A 21,307-nucleotide genomic window follows, 5' to 3' on the forward strand; every position below is an offset into this window, starting at 1 on the left:
GTCAGTCATGTCTGACTCTAGGGTTGTGCGCCTATCTCACTTAAGAGGCCGGGGGCCAGCACTGTCCGGAGACACCTCCGGGTCATGTGGCCAGCGTGACGAAGCTGCTTTGGCGAGCCAGCACCAGCGCAGTACACGGAAACGCCGTTTACCTTCCCGCTATAAAGCGGTACCTATTTATCTACTTGCACTTAGGGGTGCTTTCGAACTGTTAGGTGGGCAGGAGCTGGGACCGAAAGACGGGAGCTCACCCCGCCGCGGGGATTCAAACCGCCAACCATACGATCAGCAAGTCCTAGGCACTGAGGTTTTACCCACAGCGCCACCCAAAACTTAAATTTAAGTTTTAAATTTAAATTTAAGTTTTAAATTTAAATTTAAGATTTAAATTTAAGATTTAAATTTAAGATTTAAATTTAAGATTTAAATTTAAGATTTAAGATGCTCATGATTATCTATAAAACACTAAATGGCTCGAGTCCAGCATACCTAAAGCATCAACTCCTCCCCATTGTCCCACCACAATACATAAGACTGGCCTAGACCATGGGTGAGGTAATCTGTAAGGGACTGCATGCTGGTGGAGGTGGAGGTAAAAGTGGGCAGGGCCAGAGCTCAAATGGGTGGAGCCAACCTCTTTTCTCTTTCTGCACACCCACTTCCCCCCATTACTTCATGTAAGATCTTTTTGTTCAAAATGCCTTTAAGTGTCTAGGGAATGGGCAAGAAAATGTTTAAATCAATGCAATTTGGAGATTTTGTTTTATTAACATATTAACAGTGCCAATATTACTACTCAGTTACCCAGTGCACACTGCGCATATCATAATCCTGTGCAAATATGAGGGCAGAGGGAATCACTTCTATTCTGCACATCCTAATACAGCTCTGTCTCTCTCTCTCTCTTCCTTGTTTCAAAGAGTTGATTCCCAAAGAGTTAACACACTCCAGCCATCATTCAGTCTGCTGGTGAGTGCCTCTGTTTGGTTCGGCAAATGAAATTTATTAAAACCATTACATGCACAACAATGCCACAAATACCCAGGCCAAAGTTACTGTATCTAAAACGTGCTTTCATTTAATCAGGAGACAGCGAGGAGATGTAATGAGCTGAGGCAGAACCTTGCTTTCTATGACTTCTCCGACAGTGCCTACATCCTTTAACTCAGACCGCATCTACCTATTACCTAAGATTTGTTCTTGAAAAAGCAATCACTGAAGAATAATATTCCATTTAATACACCCAAGCTTTTGCTTCTTACAAGCCTGACAGGCATCACATTTTTCCTGTCTCCAGCTACTTCTCCTCAGCCATTTAAAAACAATGTGTAGTTCTATCTCCGCATCCATCTTGTCTACCCATACAATGGAGATCCTGTAGCTGAATTCCAGAAAACTTATCCTCTGCAATGGGGCTGCATTAATCCCAAGATTCATTTCCTAGACAGAAACTCTCCCCCTCTCTTTTGCAAAGATCACAGACATCAGACTAGATAACAGTAAGAGATCTGTCAAGCACGTTTCCATCAGCAGCTCTCAAAAAAGAAGAAGAAAACAATACACAAATCGCAGAGAAATCTAAACAGTCCTAAAGAAGGATGAGGAGAGTTAAGCGAGTTTTGATCTCAACAGATGGTACAACATGTCGTAATTATTATCAAGACACCTGGGGATTCGTTCATCCAAGGAAGATTAAAATTCACTGGTGTATTGGATGCAGTGGTCCAGCAGAGGGAGAGAAAAATATATAATGTACATTGTTCCGCAAAGGCTTTCACCGCAACAGAATTCCAAGGTTCAGAGAAACATTTTTCAATAACCTCTAGGTAATTTCTAAAATTTTATATGTCTTAGCTTGGTCTGATACATTACAATTAGAAATACTCACATTCTCTTCTGTGACTGGAGAAAGAAGCCACACAAACAAGGGATTTGCTGCAAACCACTGCACGTGGAAAACATTCAGTGGTTCATAAAAGAAGACAGGGAAGCCTTCTGAACATGTGAAGTTTTGTGGAAACACTGGAGCATCTGCCTGAATGTTCTCACCACTGAAATGGGCCTCATGTTTTTTGCTTCTTTCTTCATCTTAGGTAATGTGTTATATAACCTACCCTCTAGGAAAGGGTGAAATACAAACTCAAATAAAATAAGAATAGACTATTGTACAGATTATATAGTGGAAAGGACCTAACAGAAGCAGAAGACATCTAGAAGAGGTGGCAAGAATACAATGAGGAACTATACCAGAAAGAAATGGATGTCTCGTATACCACAGGTAGTGTGGTTGCTGACCTTGAGCCAGACATCCTGGAGAGTGAAGTCAAATGGGCCTTAGAAAGCACTGCTAATAACAAGGCCAGCGGAAGTGATGATATTCCAGCTGAACTATTTAAAATTTTAAACGATGATGCTCTTAAGGTGCTACACTCAATATGCCAGCAAATTTGGAAAACTCAGCAGTGGCCAGAGGATTGGAGAAGATCAGTCTACATCCCAATCCCAAAGAAGGGCAGTGCCAAAGAATGCTCAAACTACCGCACAATTGCACTCATTTCACACGCTAGCAAGGTTATGCTTAAAATTCTACAAGGCAGGCTTAAGCAGTATGTGGACCGAAAACTCCCAGAAGTGCAAGCTGGATTTAGAAGAGGCAGAGGAACCAGAAACCGAATTGCAAACATGCGCTGGATTACGGAGAAAGCTAGAGAGTTCCAGAAAGACATCTACTTCTGCTTCATTGACTATGCAAAAGCCTTTGACTGTGTCGACCACAGCAAACTATGGCAAGTTCTTAAAGAAATGGGAGTGCCTGATCACCTCATCTGTCTCCTGAGAAATCTCTATGTGGGACAAGAAGCTACAGTTAGAACTGGATATGGAACAACTGATTGGTTCAAAATTGGGAAAGGAGTACGGCAAGGCTGTATATTGTCTCCCTGCTTATTTAACTTATATGCAGAATTCATCATGCGAAAGGCTGGGCTGGATGAATCCCAAGCCGGAATTAAGATCGCTGGAAGAAATATCAACAATCTCAGATATGCAGATGACACAACCTTGATGGCAGAAAGTGAGGAGGAATTAAAGAACCTTTTAATGAGGGTGAAAGAGGAGAGCGCAAAATATGGTTTGAAGCTCAACATCAAAAAACCGAAGATCATGGCCACTGGGCCCATCACCTCCTGGCAAATAGAAGGGGAAGAAATGGAGGCAGTGAGAGATTTTACTTTCTTGGGCTCCATGATCACTGCAGATGGTGACAGCAGTCACGAAATTAAAAGACGCCTGCTCCTTGGGAGAAAGGCGATGGCAAACCTAAACAACATCTGAAAAAGCAGAGACATCACCTTGCCAACAAAGGTCCGTATAGTAAAAGCCATGGTTTTCCCAGTAGTGATGTATGGAAGTGAGAGCTGGACCATAAAGAAGGCTGATCGCTAAAGAATTGATTCTTTTGAATTATGGTGCTGGAGGAGACTCTTGAGAGTCCCATGGACTGCAAGAAGATCAAACGTATCCATTCTTAAGGAAATCAGCCCTGAGTGCTCACTGGAAGGACAGATTGTGAAGCTGAGGCTCCAATACTTTGGCCACCTCATGAGAAGAGAAGACTCCCTGGAAAAGACCCTGATGTTGGGAAAGATGGAGGGCACAAGGAGAAGGGGACGACGGAGGACGAGATGGTTGGACACTGGTCTCAAAGCTACAAACATGAGTCTGACCAAACTGCAGGAGGCAGTGGAAGATAGGAGTGCCTAGTGTGCTCTGGTCCATGGGGTCACGAAGAGTCAGACACGACTAAACGACTAAACAACAACATTGTAGAGATTAAACCAAGACTGATGAAATGGAGTGTAGAGTCGTAGCAAACCTTTTCTGCTCATGTCTCCTGTGCTGCAGCCTTCTTCAACACACCCTAATTGACATTGTTTATTTACTAACTGTATTTTCACCCTACTTTAAGGCAATTGTTCCCTCCCAAAGTGGCTCACATTAAAAAAAGAGAGGTAACCTGCCATCAGGCTTACAAAGTAAAAAGGCAAGTGGCAGAAGGGAAGGGGAGTGGAAGGAAAGAGGCAGAGGAGGGAGATCAGTTCTTCAAGGTCAAAACAAAATGGTCCGCTACAAGTGGGTGTTTATATTCCACTGAAGTGAGGCTGATCTTCCCTTGCTACATTCTTGCTTGAAGGACAGGTGGAGGCTCTTATTCCATTGGCATGTGGGTGGGGCCAGAGTCTTCCCCCCCCCTCCCGCCTTTGCTCCTGCTTTTTCAAGGGAACTAGCAGTTGGAGCTGAACTCCTTCTTGGCTGATGGATGAGGCCTGGTTGGTCTCCCACTTGCCTTATTGTCATTTGTGGACAGCAGGGGATATACAGCCTCCCAGTTGTCCTAGGTCGTCCTCATATTTCCTCCTCCATTCTCAAATCAGGTATCTCAAATTACCCTAGCTGTGCAGTGATGACTTCCCTATGGCTTCACAATATGCCACTCTTGTAATATCTCTGGCTGCTCCTGCAGCCATTTTAAAGCTGGGGTCATTCCCTCCGAGACCTACTGTGGCCCATGGATTCAGCAGCAGAGTGGCAGTTGGTACAAATCCGCTCCACTTCCCAGTGGGGAGGAGTTGCGGTGGACCGTGGCCACCCACTCCCCACCAGGGGCGGGGGACTTTGTCCCCCGTTGCCTGGGGGATCCTGGCCACATCAGAGCCCGGCCAGCCAATCCGCTGGCTGGGGGGGGCGTGGCCGGGGCTGTTTAAACTGAGGAGCGAGCCAGAGGACTTCCTCTTTGGCTCGCTTCCTCAATCACCTTCCCTATTTTGCAGGTTAGGCAATGGCCTTGCTATGGACTTCAGTTGGTCGCCTTGGTTGTCAGAGGGGCCTGGTAGGAATTTTTCCACTTGGCAAATTGGCACTGGCCACTTGGTTTTCGCCTACCTCGTAGCAATCATCACAGCTTTGTTAGGGTTGCAGTTAGGCATTGTTTGAACTTGTGGGGGGGGAGGGGAGGTGTGGCCATCACCTCCCCCTCCATGCTTAAGGGTATTCTGTTAAAGGAATCCGGGGGTGTTGATCTAGTCTGAAGCCCAGCTGGGGGCTAGGGCCTTGACACGACCTCGACGGGAACAGCAGGGGGAGCTTGAGTTGGTTCGCATCAACAGGGCTCCCCCTACCAGTGGCTTACCCTTACTGGACTTCCTGCACAATGGGCAGGAGTCAGATATAGTCAGGTCCAATCAATGCCTAAGCCAATACCGCTCACATTCTGTAATTTCAATAAAGTTGTGGCCAAAATTTGCCCAATAACATAAACCTAATATCTGTGTCCTTGTGTGAGTTATGTCACGGCAATAAAAAACTATTTTACTTTTAGAAGACAACTGAAGGCAGCCCTCTTTAGGGAAGTTTTTAATGTCTAATGCTGTATTGTTTTTAATATTCAGTTGGAAGCCGCCCAGAGTGGCTGGGGAAACCCAGCCAGATGGGCGGGGTATAAATAATTAATAATAATAATAATAGTTATTATTATTCCAACGAGGGGGTGGCTGCAGGGTCTCGACACGCAAGTAGGGATTGTGGGGGAGGCTTATAAACTCTTTTGATCCTCGCTGTAACTCTTTTTTACTGTACTTTGAAACATACCACAAACCACCTCGAGCACAAGTTGGGAATACTAGTGAGGTCCAGTAGGTGCCTTCTGGAAGGTGGTGGCACCCTAACTCTGGAATGCCCTCTCCAAGGAGGCCCACCTGGCACCCAATCTTTTGATCTTACAGTGGGGTTTTTTCTAGAAAAAGAGGTGCCAGAACTCACCATGAACACCTGCCTTGTTCTCTTATAATAGGAATGGCACACACCTGAGAGTTGCCAGAACAAACTTCGAGTGAGTGCCGACTGGGGGGAAAGCCCTGCTTTACAATATTTTAATGAGTTTCAGATCTTTGAGGTATTCCTTGCATTTTAAGATCTATGATATTTGAGTGCTGCTATGAGCTTCATTGTTTTGGTTTCTACTGTATTGCTGGTTTTCTGATGTCAGATTTTATACTGCAGTTATGTATTAATTATCACTTTTTATACATATTTGTCTTAATTTTTATTAGAAGCTGTCCAAAGGACTTACGTTATTGGGTGGCATATAAATGTTGTAAATTAATTAAATAAATAAATGCTTGAGATAAATACAGTGGACGCTCGGGTTGCGAACATGATCTGTGCGGGATGCACATTCGCAACCCACAGCGTTCGCAACCCGTGTCTGCGCACACGTGGGTTGCGATTCAGTGCTTCTGCGCATGCGCAAAGCGCGATTTAGCACTTCTGCACATGCGTGACCACCAAAACCCGGAAGTAACCCGTTCCGGTACTTTTGGGTTTCGGCGGTCCACAACCTGAAAAGACGCAACCTGAAGCGGCTGTAACCCGAGGTATGACTGTAATCAAATGCACAGACTAGCAAAATCGTGTGGGGCATTGCCTGCCAGCACAATCCCCTTGGTGGTGTGGGCAGCACCACTGGGCATGACAACGCAGTTCATCTTCTTTATATGTTGCCGGATCATACCGCCTGAAGTGAGTCACTTCAGCCACAAATCTGACACCTGCTGATTCCGCGTTTCAGTTCTCGGTGGCTGTAAAACCTGCTAACATGAAAACCTCCTTGTTTGCCCTTGTCAAAGGCAACTGGTCTGAAACTCTTAATAGGACTAATACACAAATTCTGCATACCCTTAAGAAAATTACTGGGTTGTGCCCAAAGCACTTGGCAGCTCGCCGACTGCAGTCTGTAAGCCATCAGGCATGCTACAAGCTTTGCTAAAACTCAAGTTAATAAATAGGGAAAGGGGGGAGTTTATAAACAGGAAAAGATAATCCAGCACCATTCTGTGATACTATTTCTATTTGTGCAGTGGCATCAGTATTCATAGAACTTACTGAGTAACAACAGCAGAGGACAGGCCCCTGCCCTGAGCAGCTTACAATCTAAACTGTGAGAGGAGAGGGAAGCATATCAAATCACAGAGAAAGAGGAAACAGAAAGGCAAAAATAAACCGGAAATTAAGTTTGATCAGATGGATACTCAACTTTGTTTCAAGAGGAAGAGAAAGGGTAAACTGCACAGGTATTCTGGAAGGAAGTTCCAGGTACAAGTGGCAGAGCAGGACAAAATCCCATCAGGCAGCTTAGTGCTGTAGTGACGGAGGAATGAAGGTCAATGTCAAGGTGGGATATGCATTGCGGTCTCCGAGTCATGTTTTTAAAGATAATACAATTAAGAAGCCAGTCCTTTCTTGTTGGATTTCACATTCACAAGGTGCACTTTGGCTACTGCTCTTTAGCTTTCACTTGTACAGACTGCTTTCTTCACTTAGCGGCTGAAGCTCACAGAGAAGAATGAACAGGCTGAGACCCTACCTGCCCGCGGACTGTCTCGCCAGAGTGGTGCATGCTCTGGTTATCTCCCGCTTGGACTACTGCAATGCGCTCTACGTGGGGCTACCTTTGAAGGTGACTCGGAAACTACAACTAATCCAGAATGCGGCAGCTAGATTGGTGACTGGGGGCGGCCGCCGAGACCACATAACACCGGTCTTGAAAGACCTACATTGGCTCCCAGTACGTTTCCGAGCACAATTCAAAGTGCTGGTGTTGACCTTTAAAGCCCTAAACGGCCTCGGCCCAGTATACCTGAAGGAGCGTCTCCACCCCCATCGTTCTGCCCAGATGCTGAGGTCCAGCGCCGAGGGCCTTCTGGCGGTTCCCTCATTGCGAGAAGCAAAGCTACAGGGAACCAGGCAGAGGGCCTTCTCGGTAGTGGCGCCTGCCCTGTGGAACGCCCTCCCACCGGATGTCAAAGCGATAAATAACTACCTGACATTCAGAAGACATCTTAAGGCAGCCCTGTTCAGGGAAGTTTTTAATCTGTGATATTTTAGTGTATTTTTGGTTTTCTATGGAAGCCGCCCAGAGTGGCTGGGGAAACCCAGCCAGATGGGCGGGGTACAAATAATAAATTATTATTATTATTATTATAACATGGACAACGAGGAGCAGTAAATGCAAAACAAATAGCCCTACATACTTCAAAGCCTCACTGTACAGATGACAGCTTGTTTTTTGTGGCTCCTGCGAGACTCATTCTTTTTCTTCCAGGACCATAACGCTATAAAGCGTCAGGTTCTCTTTCACTCTTAGGGAAGCATTATTGGTTGTTTAAACTAGGAAAGATGGCTGCATACCCGTGTTTTTGCTGGGAACCGCAAGTTTTTCATTCGGCAACTTCACAAACTATTGTGCAGGAGCTGAAGGTTGCTTGAATTTATTTCAAAGTCTTACATGGAACATATTTGGCACACATTTCCCACTAATGCATATGGCTTTTGCAAATACAATAAGTCAAAGTCTTTCACATAGTACCCTGTAATCTCTGCAGAGCAATGAATAGGTAATAAATTAGAGCAGAGGCCAAATGACCCGAATAGCACGTAACGTTCAGTGCCAGGTTGGGGGGCATGGAAGGTATTAACAATGTGAGTTCTCATATGCACCAACAATGATGCCTCCAATACCCATTTTATAAAGGAACCCCACACTCTATTTTTCCTCTCTGCTGGGCTATGGACAGCCAGCGGTGCACACAGTGTTGAAAGTATCAATGCTAGCAGATCTGGAAGAGGAAGTGGGGCAGAATGCTGGAGCAGGAGAGAAAAGAGTCACAAAGCAAGGGGAGGAAATCTGGAGGCAAAAACCAACACAGGCCAGGGTCTAACCCAGGCATGGTGAACCTGTGGCTCTCTAGATGTTGCCAAACCACAGATCCCTAAACACTGGTCCTGATGTAGCTGGTGGGAGTATGAGTCCAACAGCAACAACTGGACAGCCACATGTTCTCCATCCCTGGCCTAAGCTACTGAGGACTGTGGCCAGAAGAGGCTGGAACAGGATACAAGCACTCAGCAAGAACAAAGGCAGTCAAGGGAACAAAGGGAATGGGAGCCTGGGAGTGAAATCAGGGGGGAAAGGAGAGGCAATGCTTAAAATAGTGACTTATTAATACCTAGGACTTCCCTAGGGACGCAGGTGGTGCTGTGGTCTAAACCACTGAGCCTCTTGGGCTTGCCGATCAGAAGGTTGGCGGTTCGAATCCCCACAATGGGGTGAGCTCCCGTTGCTTGGTCCCAGTTCCTGCCAATCTAGCAGTTCGAAAGCACACCAAAAAGTTCAAGCAGATAAATAGGTACCACTCTGGCAGGAAGGTAAATGGCATTTCTGTGCGCTGCTCTGGTTTCAGTGTTCCATTGCACCAGAAGCGGCTTAGTCATGCTGGCCACGTGACCCGGAAAAACTGTCTGCAGAGTGGACAAACACCGGCTCCCTTGGCCTGTAAAGCGAGATGAGTGCCGCAACCCCAAAGTCGTTTGCAATTGGACTTAACTGTTAGGGGTCCTTTGCCTTTTTTTTATCACTTGCCTAATGCATTTTGATTTTTTTAAAAAAAATCTTCAGGGGCATGTATAGCTGAATAATGTAATGCTATTCACTCCCCAATTCCAAATGGCAAGAAGTTCCAAAGCAGATGCTACAGAGTTTGTTCCCTTTGGATGAGAGAGAGCTCTACAGACCTATAGTCCCTTCGTAATATCTGCTTTGTTTAGAAAGAGACAATCAACAATGTTCCGAGAAGTTTCTTCTCAGATGCAAGAAGAGTCCATAGGGCTATGATGCACCTGACCTATATTCGCCACAATTTCCATTGTTTGCCCAGCTTGTCATAATAGCTTCCATTATGAAAAGGGCAAAGCTCCAGGGTGGAGATGGTGGGGAAGAGTCAGCAACTCGTGTCTGTTCTAGTTATTGGATAGATTCCTTCGTCTGTTATGTAGACTACAGAAGCCTGTATCCCCACCCCCACCCCTTTCCATCTACTTTCAATTTGGGCAACCTGGACTGCTCTAGAGAATTTCTGAAACACCTGTTCCGTGTCCCCCACAGAGATGTCAGGGTGACATTCTATCCTTTCGTTGACTCTCTGGTTCAGCTCTCAATCAGCATGTTATGCATCGGACGTTATCCAGCTGTAGTACATGAGGTTTACCTAGGTTTTTCTTCCAGGCCAGATTTGCCCAGAGATGATAATGTGAGATCAGTTGAAACCAGGGTGGGAAACCTGTGAAACGCACCCCCCCCCCCTCAGTGTTTCTGGACTTCAACTCCCATCAGCCCCAGTCAGCAAAGTCAATGGTTGGGGATGAAGACAGCTGTAGTCCAGTAACAATTTGAAGGTTGTAGTTTCCACCAGACCTGGTTTAAGCTTTACAGCCTGGCTATCCAAAAACATTTCTCTAGCAGCCTCTCCTCTCACTTGTAAAATAATGGCTAGATTACATCAACAGGGTGGGTGGATAACCTTTGTGCAATTGTGAAGCATTTTAAGTATTAAGGAGGTGGGCTCATAATCAGGTGGGGACTTCGCATTTATTCTCCCAATACCTTCTTAAAAGAAACATGCTGTGCTGGAGCTGTTCCAGGGAACATTCAGCCAAATCCATTTGGAAATGGCTTAAGGCAAAGGATGGAACCTGGACGTTTTGAGGCCCTGCTTAGTAATTCTATCCTAGCCACATAATGAAGAAGGGCAATCCACCTAAGTAATCTTGTATTTTGCTGTCTTGAGCTGTCTTTTGCCTGTTTCCTCTTTGTGTCACAGTTTTATCAGTCTGGGCCCAGGATTTATGAAATATCCTGCTTCGATTGTTTGGTTACACGCTTCTTTGAAAGAACTTAATGCCCAGATCAGAGAAGAGGGATTCGGAAATTATGGCTGGAACAGACAGATGGATCTCAGACCTTAAAGCCGTTCTTCCCTACAGCTTGAGTTTATGTTGGACATCCAAGCTGACCTGGATAAATTTGGTGGTGGCAGTTATAAAATATTAGCAGTTGCCAATAAGTTAAAATACATATGGGCTAAGAGTGAATGATTTCCTTCCTGTGCAACCACAGGTTTGAAAGCAATAAAAAGGAGGGTAGGAAACCTCCAATGTTGTGAATACATTGAATGTAGTAGATGTCATATCTGAAGTGCTCCCATTGGTAGGCTTCTTATATATGGAAGTTACGGTCCTGAAGCATCTTTCTTTCTTAAGACATTCAGAAATGCTATGTGACTAATGATAACATATGTACAAGTGGAGCCTGCAAGAAATGTTGCTGTATATCCTCACCCCCTAACACAGAAGCAGGGAATGTCAGTCCTCCTTTGGGTCAAATGCAGCCCTCCAGACCTCTGCATCTGGTTGTCAAGACTCTGTACAGGCTATACCTCTCACTGACCCAGCTGTATGCTTTTGTCTACCAATTTTACCTGGCTGGAATGTCTTCTTGACCTGTGATAATACCCTTCCTCATCTGAATGGGGGATGGAGAATGGTATAAGTCTGACCACACCCCAGAAGACTCCTCACAAAGGAATGTGACCCTTAGAGCATGGGTGGGGGATCTTTTTCAGCCTAACAGGAATGTTCCAGCCAGCCAACCAACCAGCTGTGTCTTCCTCCAGCTCAAGGATACTATAACCTGTTGAGGTGCAAGGAAATCAATTCACTCTTCCCCTCTTTGGGTTTCCATTTTCCTTTCCCAGTTAAATATTTTGATGCTCAACCTGAAACCCTTTGAAAGGATCTAACCTTCACATAGCAAAGTGCTTGAAGGCAGGCACCAAAAATCACTAGCTAGTATTACGGCGTTAAGACTTGAAAAAAGCCAGCCTTTGATCCGAGCACATACAGTACTTAACTCTCAACATCTGAGGAATCCCACTGGAGTTAAAAGTTTAAACACATATGCGGTGGTTAATTGCTTTAAAAGGTCAAGACCTTATTGTTTCACAGCAGGAGTACATCTCAGCCAACACACGGGTGTATTTCACACAGTGACATAAGCACAATACTCAACTTGCACGCTAGTCATAAAAATTGATCATTTTAAGCCTCCCCTCCCCATTCTACCCCTCAGTTAAACAAGTCTTATATCAACCAAGCCAGCTGTCATTGATATCCACTATCCAGTCCCAGTGGGAGCCTTTGAACATGAACCAAAGCAGCTGCCTTCTAGACAAAACTAGGTGATAACTGCCTATACCAGAATGAGGTTCTAGCCTTAGTTCCATTGTCAGTTCACACATTTGTGAGTTTTTATATCTGAACTTAGGATTTTGGAAAAGTGCCTACTTTGAATGAGTCAAACGCAAACATGTATCAAGTGGCTACACTCTCTCAAGATTTTGCGGTGTGACTCAATTGTTTATCAAAACTTTAGGTTTGTGCATTTAAAGTGGATTAAAGCCCTCAGTTGCCCTAGCACAACAAATCTACTTTATTAAAAAAACAGATTTTTTGCAGTTTGGAAAGTGACAAGGAAATGTACTGAACAAATGACAAACAGGAAGAACACCCCACAAGCAAATCGGGATGAATGCTCATTGTTGTACAACCACCCCACAAACATCAGAACAAATGCTCAATAAATAAGTTAGAATTAGCTACAGCTCCCTTCCCTGTCAGCTAAACAGCTGGTTATAAACCTAGTTTTTTGGCATGTACGTAGTTTGTGAAGAGGTCTTGCACCCATTGTTTCTGAAACCTCAGTTGTTACATTGGTTAGCAACAATCCTCAGACTAGCACGAAAGAGCAACTGTGGCGACTGTAAAGTCTCCTGATTGGTCCTTTCTGCCTCGCCACTTCTCAAGTTCCCTTACTACATCCTTAGACTGGAGTCTTAATGCTCAAGCTGCAATGAACCTCAGATCTTCTTTTCTGTCAGATCTCTTGTTACTTTCGGCTGTGCTAACACTTCCAGTTCCCCAACATTTGCTGCTGGATTAAACTGTCCCAATTTGCAGCAGCAAAGTGGTGGAGTTCAGTCTGCTTCCCTCCCTGTTCAATTCAATGGGAATGCATGGAAGGCTCAGAAGACTTAACCTGATGGCCAAGCTCCATCAGTGTCCATGGAGGCTTCCACCATCAGCTTCCGAGAGGGGAATTTTTGTCACAACCATGTTAGGGAGGGGGATATGGTTAACCCCCCCCCATGAGTTTGGGGGAGAGTAGGCTGTACGCTGAGACCTTTCTAATCCAGCAAGTGTTAAAATTTAATCAAGGATTCAAATTCCTGGAATAGCCATCAAGAGAACAAAGGAAAGGGGCTCTGTGCAAGGCAGAAAATGGGTGAGGTCCCCTCTTTCAATTTGTGGGCAGTTAGAAAGACAAAGGCAGAGCTGAGAGTTGAATGATGTGAGCTAGAAGCCAGCAGCAAAGCTGAGAGTCAAAGAGACAGAGCAATGCTCGATTTCTATTTGAATCCAAGGCCATGACCATGGGAGAAACAAGAGCCTTTGGGGATGTTAATGCTGTGAACCCCTTCATCACTGGCTCAGATTGCATATATGTGTAAATAAACCATATATCATATAGACACCACAATCTCCGCTGCGATCTCGTGCCAAAGGAAATATGAACCCTGAGTAAGAGCCCAGAGATGGTTATTCCACTGTTTTAGTAGCGTTTTAGCATTTTGCAGTTTGAGTTAATTTTTTGTTAATTGCAAACCACTCTTGATTTTCTTGGAACTGAAAAATAGAGTATCTGATTCCTCAAATCAATGCCAATATTGCTGACATATATAAAGCTGCTTATGTATATTTATATGTATTTTCCTAATTTTAATAGGTCCCATTCAAAAAGTAAATTAAAGGTAGAATGGCTGTTAGCCTCCAATTTTAGCAGCTGAACATTCTCACCTCACTGCATAACAGGGGTTTTTAATGGAATTACAGAAAAGTAGCAGAAGAGTGCTGCTTGGTCTCAGACCTCTATAGCTGCTTCTTTTGACACAGCTGAGTACGTTTCCATACCTCCTCCTGCACTTGGTCTCCCCCAATGGGAATAAAATAGATTGACTCTAATAGGTTTTAATGTACAATGATTAGCTCATTTATAAAAGATTTCTACCAAAGCCTCAATTATTTAGATGCAGATCAAGATCAAAAGAGATCAAAGCATATCCTGAACCTGTAGGTAAAATCAAGATGTTAATTAAATGAGGAGAAGATCAATGGACTCTAACCTCATCTATATGATGCAGGAGGAGGAATGTATTAAAATTCAGGACAGCCAGGACACTAGCACACAGGAGAATGCCATGCTGGCTGCGCAGTGCTGCTTTTTGCTATATGAAAAGGCATTACATCAAGTCATGGACCTTGATTCATGATTCATTACCCGCCACAAACAGATGACATCTGACCCACAAAGAAAGATTAATACAACTATTTCAGCTGCATGTTTGTAAGTGCATCCTATGCTGAAAAAGTCAAAGTAGTAATGAATTATGACACGTATGTCACATGACATGTCAACAACCCAAGATTCATATACTGGGAAGCTTAAATAACATCGGTGCAATCTAGTCCTTAGGGTCATTCAAGCCCAGTGCTGGAAGTCAGTTTATCACTACCTGCCTCTTTCCAGCAGCACCATTTGCTATGGCTGAATAGACGCAGCGCACTGCAGGGTTTTGTTTTCTTTCACCACTGGGGTTCATGTTGATGAAATCACCCCCAACTGTAAGTACATTGGAAGTCAGCCTCTAAATCAGAGCTGAGTGGCAAGGAGTTGCACAGGTTACCCTTTTCAGCCTGAATTTGTTACACAGATGGCACATATCTGGCTAAAACTGCCTAGTCAGCATACAGGTTGCCAACTCCCTAAGTCAGTGAGAAGGCTGATTATACTGCTTTGAGGTTTTTCCCTACAATTTATCAGTGTGTGCATTTTATGAGATAAATAAGCACAGCACTAGCAAAACAGCAGCCAATGCATATGGAAAGGGAAGGCTTGTTTAGTGCAGGGACTGAGGTGGGGGTGCAATGTGTCTCAATGTACAGTACTCTTTGCAAAGACACCTGAGCCTCTTTCTCCCACGGAAGCCGCACCAGCAGGAGTCAGTCCATCAAGACTGCTTTGACCAATCTGAGGAAACACTGTTTGACATTTACCATCTAGCTCAGGGCTAGAGACCCTTTTTCTGCCCAAAAGCTGCATTACTTGCTGGGCAGTCTTCTAGGGGTCACATGCCAAAGATGACCAGGGTCAGAGGCAAAAGCAGACATAGTAATAAATGCAAATTTTACCTCTGCACAGTGGCTGATTTCTGCAGATGTTCACAACCCCCTCCCTAACCTCCATCTATGGGGCATTGTCAGAGCTCAAGGACACATTCCAGTGTGGCTCAGAAATGTCCCCAGGGCTAGATACTGTTTGGCCCCAGGCCCAAGGTTCCCCCATCCCTGAGCTACAACATCTGGATTGAGCTGGAAAGCTCAGTTGGTTAGAGCGTCTGTCTTGAACCATAGGGTACACCCATCACCAGGATCCTCTTCCTCCTCCCCATTGTCCTGCCAGTTTATGACAACATGGTGCTCATAATGCCAAGGTTGCAGGTTCAATCCCAGTGAGGGACAGCTGCATGGTTCTGCATTGCAGGGTGTTGGACTAGATGATCCTCAGGTCCTTCCAACTCCATGATTCAAAATGGAGGACAGACTGAGGAGTTTGTGGCAACATTTGAGGGAGCTGAGATGCAGAAATTCTGCCCACCTTCCATGCCTGCCTTTCAATGCTGCTATGTTCATTTCTAATGCCTGATGATCCTACAGCAATTTATATTCTTAGCATCCACGGTCACTGTTAGGAACTAAAGCATCAGTGCCAGGCCCAAATATCACAACCTATCCTTTAGGTCTCCATTAGGTCCTTAGATAGTTCCCCACCCTAAGCCATCTGAGATGGTTTCGGATGCTGCAACATTTCTAAGGTAGGAACCTTCACTCTTGCAGAGGTCCAGTGGCTTGGTTTAGTCTGAACTTTATTATCCCAGACACACACAAAAGGCAAAGTGGGAAGATCAGGGGAAAGCTCACATTTCTACTGGACAGTGTTTGCAGCTCAGTAAGGAAGCCAACATCACAGAGTGTGCAGCATGCCACTTACTGGCATTTTAGCAAAGCAAGCCAAAGAACTGATGGCAGTTACACAAATCTTGGAACCATAAAAAGGGCAACAGATAAAGGGAGGGGAAATGATTTGTTGAGAAATAGAGAGAGGTTCCAGAGGGAAAGAAGGCCTCGGGGAGAAAATGAAAGATCTAATTATTTGGTGAAGCAAGGAATATTAACACATCACTCATGTTTAGCATTAGCAATCATGAGAGTTCCACATCACTGCATTGTACAGCACGAAGCCGGAACCTGTTGAGAATGATAGATATATTCGGTCCTAGACAATGACAGTGTAGAAAACAGATTTTCATTAAGCAAGTGGGAATATCTGTAGATTGCCAGCTATACATCTGTCTCATCAACATAATGCATAGAGTGGAGTGGGAGACTCTAGTTGATCAATGTGCTCAACTAGGTCAGTTGCCCTAAGAAGATCTTTATGGATCACATTTAAAGCATTTTAAATATATGTTTGTAAGTGTTTTAGAATGAGAACCAGGCTAGTACAATCCATAGTCTTGTATGACTGATAAAGTTGCCCACTAATTAAATAATTTTAGTTGATTAATCATCTGCCTTGTAACCAAACAACAGAGGAATTGATTCAGCATTGACTCGTTGTACCTATAAGGCTATTCAAATGCAGCTACATTGAGCATCAAATATGTCCCTGAAGAAAGGCTGAATAGCCCCAAATATTTTTGGATTTGGGTTATTATAGAAAAGTATGTATTGTGCCTACTTTTTTTTAGTTGTGTTTACATGAGGTTTTGGTGATACAGTACTGCTCTATTTTATGGGTTGGGATCAAGTCAAGTCTGCCATTTGTAACATTAAAATCCAAATGGGAGCTAGACCTGGATATTATTATATGAAATGCCCTATAGGCTTCAGATTTGACCAAAGGAATTTTTGTATATTTGGATGCCAAATGTACTAGTTGAGTATTTGGCAGCCTGTTATACCAAAGGGGGGGGGGAGTTATGCAGCAAACGTTTATAGAACATTCAGTTTTTGCATCATTTTAAATCAGGGCCTGCTCAATATATTTTGATACCAGAAGGGAAAATTCAAATGACCTCCCTAATGCTAACGGAAATGGAGCAGAATCTACTGGAAAGGAAGGACAAGACAAAGAGGTTGATAAAATTATGCTTTGTGAAGAAAATGGGTAGAGATAAATATTTCCCCTTGCTCATCTAAAATGACAAAATGGCAGGGGCTTCAGAACAGGCAATGTGAACTCTTACATTCTGTAGCTTTAGATTGGAATATCCTACCCTGGGATGTGATGATGGCTGCCAACTTGGATGGTTTTAAAAGGGGATTAGACATATTCGCACAATGGCAGTATATGACCTACATGATCAGAGGTACCATGGCTCTGAATACCAGTTACTGGGGGAGCAATAGTAGATAGAGTCTAATGCCTTCTTACCCTGCTTATAATCTTTCAAAAGGCAGCTGGCTGGCCACTTTGGGTAACAGGATGCTAAACTAGAGAGGAATCACCAAATCATAGAACTGTAGAGTTGGAAGGGTCCCTGCAATGCAGGAATCTCAACAGTCTGATCCATTCACAGGGCTCTTAAGTTCTCCAGAAGTTCTTCTAGCTCAAGGCTCATTGATATGCAGCTGCTATGTTTTTGTTCATTTCAGTGGCGCTTGAGCAAGAAACCTTGGTGACTCACACAACATGGCAAGATCTGTCTTCTACTCTGCTGCCCTTACCCAAAATCCACCACAGAGGAAGTTGCTTCACTTTGCCTGAAGAAGAATATGACCACCTTTGCTTTACATACTGTTATGCCTTATTAAGAACTGCCATGGACATGGCAAGGGAGAAGGTTAATTCCATCCAGACCCCACCTGGAAGGCATCTAACTGCCATCAACGTAGTTCTATCAAGTCTGATGGAATAATGCAGACATTATCACCAGCTCCGCTCCTGCAGCTGATCTGGGAGAAAGACTGCTTCTGGGGTGAGACTCCTTTTTATCAATGGCAAGGCAGCCAGAACCACCACTGACATTGACAGGGAGTTGTTGCTCTTGTAGAGACAGAATTTGCATAAGCAAAACTATCTATATAACTGCATTATAAGAACTGTAACTTTTTAAAAAAAACTTAGCTTGCTTTTCCTTTCTCCCTCCCATTCCTTTTACCTCATGTGCCATGTCTAGATTGTGAGCTGGAGGGCAAGGACCATCTTAGCACAGAGTTCTGTAAGCTGCTCTGAGAGCCTTTTTGGCTAAAGGGCATGATATAAATGCCATAAATTAATAAGACCCTTTTGCTATCCCTTTGGGAAAAATATGTCCTAAAGCCTCATTTCTTTCCTGAGTACATGTTTGCTTAAATCTTGTTTTCCAAATGGCATAACATTATCTCTCACCTTAATTACAATACATGGTGGTGACAGCATTAGCTTTGCACCATCTCCTCCCTGGAAGAGCATGCAGCATCAGATGCCATGAAATGCAATTAAGTGTCGCTCAGGCAGCCAGACTGGGCTATATTGGCTTGCTTTTCCTTCAGAATCCACAAGCAGCTCATTGTAGTAGCTACTCAGCCAGAGCAGGCTGATATCTTTGGTGACCTGGCAGGCATGCGGGAAGGGAACCAAATTGCCTCCTAACCAGTTCATGACCTCTGTGCCTTTTCATTATATAGGATCCCAGTTAGCAGCTACTTAGTAGGAAACCACCTAGGAGAAACTGTACATTGGCTTGCATGCATGCAGACTAAACAGAAGCAAAACAAGCATGTCACATCACTGCTAGTAAAGGTAAAAGGTCAATGACCCCTGGACGATTAAGTCCAGTCAAAGACGACTATGGGGTGCGGCGCTCATCTCGCTTCAGGCCGAGGGAGCCAACGTTTTTCCGCAGACATCTTTCCGGGTCAGCATCCAGCATAACTAAACTGTTTCTGGTGCAACAGAGCACCGTGACGGAAGCCAGAGCACACGGAAATGCTGTTTACCTTCCCGCCGCAGCAGTATCTATTTATCTACTTGCATGGTGTGTTTTTGAACTGCTAGGTTGGCAAGAGCTGGGACAGAGCAATGGGAGCTCCCCCCTCCTCATGTGCACAGATTCAAATGGCCAACCTTCCAATCACCAAACCCAAGAGGCTCAGTGGTGTAGATCACAGCCTCACCCGTGTCCGCATCACTGCTAGTACTGAGGTAGGGTAGCATGGCGTTGAAGAGAGTGGACTGTGAGCCTGAAGTCCTTGGTTCAAATCTTGCCTCGCTATGAACTCCCTTGATTGCCTTAGACAAACAGCAATCTCACCCTACCATATATTTAAAGCACTCTTTTACCACGCTTCAACAGTCATGGCTTCCCCAAAGGAATCCTGGGAACTGGCTCGTTCAATATATGCTTGATCACACAAGCATGCATTGTGCCAAACCTGGAAGTAACCTGAAAACGTCACAAAAATATCACAAAAGGGCTTTTCCAATGGTGTTTCAAATATACGTGATTTCACTGACACACACAATGCCTCAGAATATAATCCCTCCATGTAAATGGGGGTGTTGCCTGTACCCAATGTACCTCTAATGAATTCTGCACCTTCTTAACAGCATAACTAGCTAAGTAGTTAATGTACTCACAAGCTCCCTCTGCCAGCTACTAGACGTTAACTCTGTCCTTTAAAAATGGCAGTGTAGAATAGACACAATGGAAAATATCACTGTATCTAAAATGCCAATGGTTTGATTCTTGGCTTGGCTCCATTTCCTATTGTTGTTTACATATTGCCTATAACAGTAATGTCTCGCTCTGAATGTAACTGACCTGTATGAAGGACTCTGTGATTTGAAAACAGAATCATATGTACCTTTGCTACCTAAGAAAAATCTTTTAATAAAGGAGAGAGAGAGAGACTTACTAGCTCATCAGGCAGTAGGGTAGGGGAAAATCCACTGCAGTAACAATGTTAACCTTTTACTCCCAGTGGGATTGTAACAACTACAGTAATAAGAAAATGAAGTTGCAGAAGCACATGGAAAAGATCTGGTCAACTGCTTATCTCTCATGTCTTTATGAATCCGAGTAATCCACCATTTTTCTCAAAATGGCATTAACATTACTGCTCTCTTACTATTTATATTATAGTAGTATCTAGGGTATTGCTCTGAAAACTGTTTTCCTCATTTAGTTACATGAGCACAAACAAAACAACTTGCTGTATGAAAAACACCACAGCCTTTAGTCAAGGGCTGAGTAAATGCCCTTCTCTACTAAAGAGAATGCGTCTTCTTCTCTATTAAAAGGAAAGTACAGGAGTAGGGAATGGGTCTAGAATTCAAAACCAGCCAACAACTCTTTTGTTTTTGTTTTTTAAAACCAAGTTTCTAGACCATATGATTAAGTGAATGAGTCTGAAGGTGTGTGAGCAGTTTCTGCTTAAATCCCAAAATGAACATCTCAGTAGCATTTGCAGCCATCAGAAAAGGTGGGGCTTAAGAATCCTGCATGACCCATTGCCCCCCCCATTCCCCAGTAAGAAGGCACGTTATAAACACTGCTCCAAGTTTAAATGATAAACTGTATAAATTCATCTACAGTGGTACCTCTGGTTGTGAAGTTAATTCATTCCCGAGCTCCGTTCTTAACTTGAAACTGTTCTCAACCTGAGGAACCACTTTAGTTAATGGGGCCTCCCACTGCTGCCACGCGATTTCTGTTCTCATCCTGGGGCAAAGTTCTTAACCTGAGGTACTACTTCCGGGTTATTGGAGTCTGTAACCCAAAGTGTTTGTAACCTGAGGTGTTTGTAACCCGAGGTACCACTGTATTGTAAAAATGAATTTTAAAGACTATGGAAAACCAACATGGTGCAGGACTTTACCCTCTAAATGTGTCCAGGGAAAGGAGTCTTCGGCGTTTGGGTTTCTCCTCCAACGGTCTTGGGCTCTCTGCAGAATTAAGTTCCTAAAAGGGAAAGTGGAGAAAAGAGTGATGTACCTTTGTTGACAGTCAAGTTCTCCATTCAAGGAGGGTCAGAGCATGGCAAAGACTGAAAAAGCTGGAAGTCAGCATTGATGTAAGATTAGAGTTTTGCTAATTACTTAGAGCAAAGTGACCCAATGTGAGTCCCTCGAGGCCTTTTTTGGCAACCCCCAGGAATATTTGACCTCCGCCACAGTCCTCCAACTGCCTTCCCAAAGCCAGGTAAACAAAGTGTTGGGCTTTGAGAAGGAGGCATGAGGACTCTGACAGGTTCCTAG

At 44.1% G+C, this 21,307-nt stretch overlaps 1 protein-coding gene across 4 annotated transcripts in view; it reads right to left on the bottom strand.

Moving 5' to 3' along the window:
- The window catches only part of LOC310762928 (heparan-alpha-glucosaminide N-acetyltransferase-like), a 170,598-nt gene that overhangs the window by 89,409 nt on the left and 59,882 nt on the right, over positions 1–21,307 (bottom strand). For all 4 annotated transcript variants that reach the window (XM_083614752.1, XM_083614753.1, XM_083614754.1 and 1 more), the window contains one exon: positions 20,929–21,011. In XM_083614752.1, the coding sequence (XP_083470878.1) occupies positions 20,929–21,011 (83 nt within the window). The remainder of the gene's footprint in view (positions 1–20,928; positions 21,012–21,307) is intronic.

This window comes from Podarcis filfolensis, assembly GCF_964270895.1.
Source record: "Podarcis filfolensis genome assembly, chromosome: 5".
NCBI classification, from domain to species: Eukaryota; Metazoa; Chordata; class Lepidosauria; order Squamata; family Lacertidae; genus Podarcis; species Podarcis filfolensis.